General features: G+C 39.2%; 1 protein-coding gene across 1 annotated transcript; it reads left to right on the top strand.

The window, feature by feature from the left end:
- Positions 1 to 2,349: 2,349 nt before the first annotated feature.
- LOC128690390 (neuropeptide-like protein 30) lies at positions 2,350 to 5,994 on the top strand. The gene is made up of 2 exons (XM_053779070.2): positions 2,350 to 2,488; positions 5,516 to 5,994. Exons 1-2 carry the CDS (start codon positions 2,480 to 2,482, stop codon positions 5,768 to 5,770), a joined length of 264 nt encoding a protein of 87 aa, XP_053635045.1. The 5' UTR covers positions 2,350 to 2,479; the 3' UTR covers positions 5,771 to 5,994.
- Positions 5,995 to 8,232: the final 2,238 nt, after the last annotated feature.

Here is an 8,232-nt window from a genome sequence, read left to right as displayed (position 1 = left end):
TGGTTTGCTCTGAGGGAGGAGAGAATGTCTTTTCTAGAGGGGCAGAAATTTGCAATTGCAATGTGTGACCCGCCGCAGTTAGAATATTTAAGGGGGAGGTTACAAGTATTCCAGAAGTGGCCAGTTGCTGAATATCTGGAGCAGACTTGTGTGGATGTGCATGTGTTTTTGTCGTGGTCGAATTTGTAGCATTTAAGACATTGTATGATGGGGTGGAAGTTCGGAGTGTAGAGGCGTCAGGAGTAGAACAGCGTATTTTGAGAATGGTAGAGTTTTCGGGTCTGTAAATATCGTCAACAGAGACTTTGTTCTTAGTACTGATGTCTTTGATTAAGTCTTCTTTGTCTGTATCATAGGCTGTCAGGAGAGAATAGTCTACGTGTTTATCAATGACTCTGCTTTTGGCACGGTGGTCAGGAGTCCAAATAATGGTGAAACCTGCGTTGAGAAGTTTTTGTCTGGTCTCGGTTGAGGTGTACGTTTCGTAGGAATGTTTGTCATGAAGGAGTTTGAAGCCTGAGTTGGTTTTGAAGACTTTAAGTTGAGGTGCACCAGTAATCTGATATAATAAATTTTCAGGACAGATAGTGGCATCAGGATTAGAGAATTTAAGGTTTAGCGAGAAGGAATTGGATTTAGAAGAGGCAGAGGCAGATGTGGGCGGTAGAGGGAGAGTGGAAGGGGAGTGGGAGGTGGAAGACAACGAAGGCATCATCTAGTTGTGGCGGTGACAATCGGCCAAAAACTGAGATTACCCAGACAGCATATCAGCGAAGAAGTGGCTTATATACCGTAGACAAGTGAGGTGACGCAATCGTGGGCGATATCACACTGGACAAATCCACATGTGGAAGCAGGTCATGCCTATATTTTAGGCAAGTGAAGAATTCCCAGCATCAACATCTGAAGATGTTGCTGTATCTAACAGGGATGTAGACAAATGGTAAGCAGATCTCTCCTTACCATTGGCTCCCAAGTCTTTTTTATATTGTGAAAACGGAGACACATGTGAAACATCTGGGTATCTTTATTGAAGACGTTTCACCATCCAGTGGCTTTATCAAAACATATTCTAGGACATAATTTGAAGACAGTAGAACTATATACAAAAGAGCACTGAGACACATGTTGCACATGTGTCTCAGTTTTCAACTTGTCGGTATTGTATACCATACTTGTACAACTTTCTCACATTCTATATAATTAAGCTCTACATCACTTAGTATATAACTACGAGAGTTATTCTCGTTCCCAAGGACTAGGACTTTACACTTGTATTAATATTGGTAGAATTATACCTGTCTACATCGAACTGCATCTGCCAATTTTCAGACCATTATTTTAATTTGTCTAAATCCTGCTGAAGTTCATTGTTGTCCTCTTCAGAATCTATTATTCGAGGTGTTTTCTGTATCAAGATACCGTTGTGTTGCAGTGTCTGACAAAGTGAATGTTAAAATGGTATACAATGGTATATAATGGTATACCATAATATTCAGTCTACTATTCGGTCTATTTTAGTGTCATCATCGAATTTACTATGTCACTCGTTATTCCTTCATCAAGGTTATTAATGTAAATTATGAACAACAGTGGGCCCAAAACTAATCCTTGTGGAACCCCACAAGTGACCGGTCCCCATTTAGACTTGACCGCATTAATGCAAACTCGCTGCCTCCTATTGGTCAGCAATGCTTCGATCTATGTTAGAAATATGCTAGAACTTTACCTCCTGTGCCGTGAACTGCGACTTTTCTTAAGACTTTTGTGAGGTCTCTATCGAAGGTTTTACTGAAATCCAACAGTTGTCTACTGCATCAAATACTTTATTAAAGAATGTTAGTAAATTTGTCAGGCAGGAACGCTCTCTAGTGAATCCGTGCTGAGACTCACTAATCAAATTATGCTCATTAAGGTGACTTCTAATAATATCGGCTATAATAGCTTCCAGTAATTTGCCCCCATGTCTTTATCTAGAAAGCAGAGAGCTTCGACATAGACCACACGGTCTCCTGGTCTATGCCTTTCCAGTGTCCATGTACTTCCTTCCCGACACTACCTTATCAACAACACCTCAGGAATTCCGAGTTTTCCCCCACTTCCTCCTTTCCTCTGCCTCCTCCTCCTCCTCCTCCTCGCGTTCCTCGTCTGGGCATTCCCATGTCTTCCTCTAGACACATACGCACCACATATAAAAGGTTTTTGAGAACTTGTCATATCTGGGAAGAAACCATAAATTAATTATCGAAATATCTCTAAAAAAAATTGCTGTATGAGCTACAATAATTTCCTTAAATAGTAATATATGGTTTCCATGGTGATATTCGTCCATGAAGAAAAAAATTATGATATATGACACCGCATGTGTGGGAGGAGCCTATTGGTGGGCATTTGCCCAGCTAGTATATATAAGACGCTGTTGGTGCTTCAGTCAACACAAACCAGGTGAAGGTCTCATCTAGACTCATCGTCTGCCAACATGAAATTCGTGAGTACAATCCTCAACACCATAAGTGATGTGCATGTATGGTACACAGTACCATACATGTGTACCATACATGCATGGTACACAGTACCATACATGTGTACCATACATGTATGGTACACATTATTTAGCATGAATGTGTACCATACATGTATGGTACACAGTACCATACATGGAGTTGGTGAAGAATATCGTAATGTTAGTCCCTTTAAGATCCCAGATGTTGCACATGTGTGTAATTCTTCAACATTTGCGATGATCCTTCTGTCTGGCTCTACCATATATATTTTAAGGCAATTTGAAGTCTTAGTATAAGAATATAAGAAAAGAAGAGCACTGCAGCAGGCTTACTGCTGCAGTGCAGTGGAATCGATATGTTCAGTTTGAACACATCGATTCCAGGCTGAGGGACTGATTACCTCAAACTCCTCCTCTATTTCCACCATTCTGTTTTGTATTAGACTGATGAAGCCACTATGTGGAGAGACGTTTCCTCAAAAAAAGATTCCAAAATGTTGCAAAAGTCTCATTTATCACAACGATATTGTTACCAAAGAGGTAGGAAAAAAATTGCTGTTGCAATAACATTTCAAAAATTGTTTGAAAATCACGATATAATACATTTAATTCTTGCTAAATAATATTTTAACCCCATGGTTGTCTCCCACCAAGGAAGGGGACCAATAAAAACGAAAAGCATTCACCATTATTCGGTGAATAGCCATCTTGCCAGTAATACGTAGACATCACAATTTAAATTGCCCCCCGAAGAGTGTGACATTCCTTCATTCCCTTTCCTCCTTCAGAGAGCGGTAAATGTACTTCTCAACTCCAGGACTCAAGTCTGGCTAATTTGTGCCTCTGAATCCCTTCATAAATGCTGTCTTGCTCACACTCTAACAGCACGCTAAATCCCCCTAAATCCATTTTTGTCTCTGCTCACCCGCCGTCTAACACACTCACATACTGTAGACGAATGGTTCAGAGAACCGACACGTTGATAAATTAGACACATGTGCAACTCTTGGGTATCTTTATTGAGGAAACGTTTCGCCACACAGTGGCTTCATCAGTCCATACAAAGGAGAATCGTGAAGAACAGGAGAAGAATGAGGTAATCAGTCCCTCAACCTTGAGTCGATATGGTCAGTTCATCAATCTTGAATAGAATACAGCATATGTGCGGAGAAGTAGCTTGTATACTGTAGGCAGGAGAAGGGTAGCAGACGTAGGTGGTGTCACATTTGTTCAATGTGGTAGTAGGTCGTGCCCAAGGGTTAAGGCAAGCGAAGAATTCTCAAGTATTAAGATCCCAAGAGTTGCACATGTGTCTAATTCATCACACACACATACGCCTGCTAGATGCTCCAGATCATACGAATTTAAATCTCTTCACAGCCTCCCTCCAGTCCTTCCTAGGATAACTCCTTATTTATTTATTTATTTATTTATTAACAATTTGAGCATACATACAGAGGTACAAAAAAATACAGATAAGAGCAGCATGCCAAAGCTACTTATACTATGCATAGCATTTCGGGCTGGCTTAAAATTAACTAAGCAATGATGAAATCAGTGATAATACATTATTGTAAACAGATAACTATAAAGCACAAGTGAGTATTACAAAGACAGGTCATATGGTTGCATGCATTGTTGTACATTCAGTCGTATGGAGTATTCTGTTAGGTAGTGTATTTAAAAAATAATAAAGTTAGATTGGGTTTTAGGTTTAACATTTATGTGATATAATTGTGAGAAACATTTAAGATATACAATTTATAAGGTTCAGTTATTCAGTATTTATTTGGTTTTGGGTGAGTAAGTGATCTTTGAGAAGAGACTTGAATTTATGAACAGGTAGTGTTTCTTTTATATTTACAGGTAATGAATTCCAGATTTTAGGGCCTTTTATGTGCATTGAGTTTTTGCATAGTGTGAGATGGACACGAGGAACATCAAAGAGTGATCTGTGCCTTGTGTTATGGTCATGTGTTCTGTTGTTTTCATCCAGGATTGTTGAAAATGGTATAAAATACTAACAAGTTGAAAATTTAAATAAATATGTAACAGTTGGGTATCTTTATAGATGAAAAATTTCGCCTACGCAGTAGGATTTTTCATTCAAATACAAAGGGAGCAGTGGTAAGAAAATAAAGATAATGTAGTCAGTCCCTCAGCCTTGGAGAAAAAGTATTTGAGGTGGTCAGTCCCTCAGGCTGGAGAAGAGTTCAGCTCCATGGAACTGAACTAGCTCCTTTTGTAATTGACGACTGAAGAAGCCTACTGTGTAGGCGAAACGTTTCATTAATAAAGGTGTCCAACTGTTGCAAATGTGTCTTAATCCTCCACCCAGGGTGTATTCACCCTCCTGGTCGTATATTTCTCACTTCTCTATAATTTTCTGTCCTCCGTCAGCAGTGGGCTTATAAGAAGTATATGTCCATTACTGACAGTGAAGCTCCGGCCAACACTTAGCGACCAATACACAAATAACCCGCACATAGGAAAGAGGAACTTAGTGTGACTTTGTAAATGGCCCAAGTCAGACCGAAACGTTGTCGTAAGCTCCTCTCTCCTATGTGCGGGATATTTGTGTATTGTTCCAGTCACGGTATTGTGTCTTTTTCTTCTTAGTGCCCAAGACGCTAAGAGATCGCCCCTTGTTTATTAACGTTCGCATTTCACTTACCTATAAATATTTAATTTGTATTTCTTGTACTTTGATCCTGTTTTTACTGCTGTGTGCTATTTCTCTTCATAAATTTTTAAAAAAATACATAACAAGAAATCTCTTTGTATTATAACTCTAAATTTCTCTTACAACGTTAGTCTAATCACATTGAAATTACATTTTTAGATATCTGATGATGACAGCATAGAATGTCGAAACCAAATAACGTTGATTTTAGTGGGCCAGTAGGCCTTCTGCAGTGTTCCTGCATAAGACCAGGGTTACATTCACTATTATAATATGTACACAGTATATTATATTATACAGACTTAAGAGTGTATCCTCTATTATTGCAGTTGTCAGTGATGATGGTTATGGTAGTGGCCCTGACTGCCCTGCTGAGGTCAGCCAAAGCCATGCCTGACCCCTACGCCCTAGCTGACCCTGACCCCAGTGCTGACCCACAGTTTGGCTTTGGTGGTTTTCGTCGCGGTTTTGGTGGCTTCGGTCGCGGTTTTGGTGGCTTCGGTCGCGGTTTTGGTGGCTTCGGTCGCGGCTTCGGTCGCGGCTTTGGTGGCTTCGGGAGACGCGGATTTGGATATTTTGGTTAATGCTGCATTGTGACCTTCAAACATTCGCAGTTGAAAGACCCCTCTGGAAGACGGTCACCCACACATAAACTACCGCCAAACTTACAACCCAAGAAGCTAAAACGTAAAAACACTGCGACTTCGAGACTCGTGACTTCACATCTGACGAATTCAAGATTTTACGCACCAGAGGAACTCTCAGTTACAAGAATCACTAAGGCAGCGGATTCATGATAACCTTCCAATGCCTCCAACTTGGAGTAACTTCTGCCCTCAAAAGCTCCAGCAATGCCTCGTAGGGTCGTGCATAAGTGTCAAGTGTTGCTGACCCACCAACACTTGACATTTACATTCCAACATTCTTCTTAATTACACCTATTTTTCACTTCACTTTTAGATTATATATATATATATATATATATATATATATATATATATATATATATATATATATATATATATATATATATATATATATATATATATATATATATATATATATATATATATATATATATATATATATATATATATATATATATATATATATATATATATATATATATATATATATATATATATATATTTTGTAATAGGTGGTAGCTCAATTACTTTCACTGTCTTTTAGTGGTTGTTAAATAGCAGTCAAATGGTTATTCGTCTTTTGTGAAGAAATAAACTTACGATTATTAGTTGCATTTTTATTTACATCTTATGGACACTTACAAGTGTTAAGACAATAAGAGAAGTTTTATGTATTATGTTTAGCCAAGTAGCAGCCATACACTTGATACACACACGTACACGTACATACACATTATACGTACCATACACATATTCTAACTTACAAAACTCACAAGTTACTCATACTGGTATATAGGAGAGAGAAGCTTACGACGACTTTGTAAATGTGACTTTGTAAATGGTTCAAGTCGGACCGAAACGTCGTCGTAAGCTTCTGTTTGTCTGCTATATGCAGGATATTCGTGTATTGTTCCAGTCGCTGTATTGTTCGTTTTTGTTCTTAACTCATACTCAGAAAAATATTCTTCAGATCTACATTGTTAATCGTTGTATTTACCGACATCATCTTCAGCATTTTCCTTAAACGTTAGTGTTCTTCACATCATATTCGTCACCTTCGGTACATGATCGTCTTGTATATCCCTTCAAAGGAATGTAGTTGCATGCTGCGGAAGGGCTCTTATTCTACGGAATTGGAGTATCTTGGGATACCACCTTGAGTTTTACTCTCTCTTGTTATTAAACTGTTTCTTGTTGCTGAGCCCACGTTCTTCTTCCTGTTCAAACCACGTCTTTCTGTTGTTCAATCCACGTCTTTCTTCCTGTTGTACGTGGGCTGAACAATCCCTATGTGCTTTTTTGTCTTGTATTCTCTATAATGTATTTCCCCAGCTGAGACTAAGTTTTGCTTTTCTCTCTCTCCTGGAATCAATGTCGCGGCAATTCCTATGTAGGTGAAGCTGGTGCAAGTGTGTACACGCATATACATGAACACGACTGAGATGACAGCCAGTAACAGCAGTGATGTACTCACCTATATGTGGTTGCAGGGGTCGAAACTCAGCTCCTGGCCCCACAATGTGCTCTGCACTGCGTGTGAATTCAGTCACAACAAAAACATTAGCTTTGGACAGTTATATTTCGTGAAAAATTCGTCCTTTGTATCCTGGTACCATGTGAGGACAAACACGGAAATATAATAAGCATAATCGTTCCATCTAGAATTTATTGCTGATACTGATGAAAATGTTAATTAGCAATCAGCTTGCTGAATATAATTTTATTCAACGACCCACACCTGCGCTTGCGCCAAAAAATATGTTGTAAAGTGTGGCATGTAAAGAGTATGTTACATTTATTGGGCGTATGTACACACTCCCACATAGGCTGCCTCCCAACCAGCAAACCGGGTGCTAAGGGTTTAACGATTTTGTAGGGTACCCGTCGTTAAATCAGTGCCTTGGTTCATTGTCCAATCACAGGCGAGCCCGATAAGTGCTAAGGTGATGTGGTTCACTCACGGTCAGCATATGCCAGGCTTGCCTACTAGCTGGTTGAATACGGCTCTCTCTCTCTCTCTCTCTCTCTCTCTCTCTCTCTCTCTCTCTCTCTCTCTCTCTCTCTCTCTCTCTCTCTCTCTCTCTCTCTCTCTCTCTCTCTCTCTCTCTCTCTCTCTCTCTCTCTCTCTCTCTCTCTCTCTCTCTCTCTCTCTCTGGCTCCTGTTTTGCCATTTTTTGTCACCATGTGGTACACTTATATTCAACTCCTGTACATAGTGTACATAAGTGTACATAATTGTATATATATCTGGTGAAGGAAATACAAGTTAAATATTGCTGCTGAGTTTGTTTTGCTCTAAAAGCCCATTACGACCAGGTCACATTATTTAATTTTAAATAACTCTTTTAAGCTTTAAATAGTGGAGTCTATTTACACTGGCTCAGTTTCAAGCTTGAGTT

This window comes from Cherax quadricarinatus, chromosome 29, assembly GCF_038502225.1.
Source record: "Cherax quadricarinatus isolate ZL_2023a chromosome 29, ASM3850222v1, whole genome shotgun sequence".
Classification (NCBI taxonomy): domain Eukaryota; kingdom Metazoa; phylum Arthropoda; class Malacostraca; order Decapoda; family Parastacidae; genus Cherax; species Cherax quadricarinatus.
Note: the sequence above shows the minus strand (reverse complement) of the source record. Positions and strands in the feature narration are given on the sequence as shown.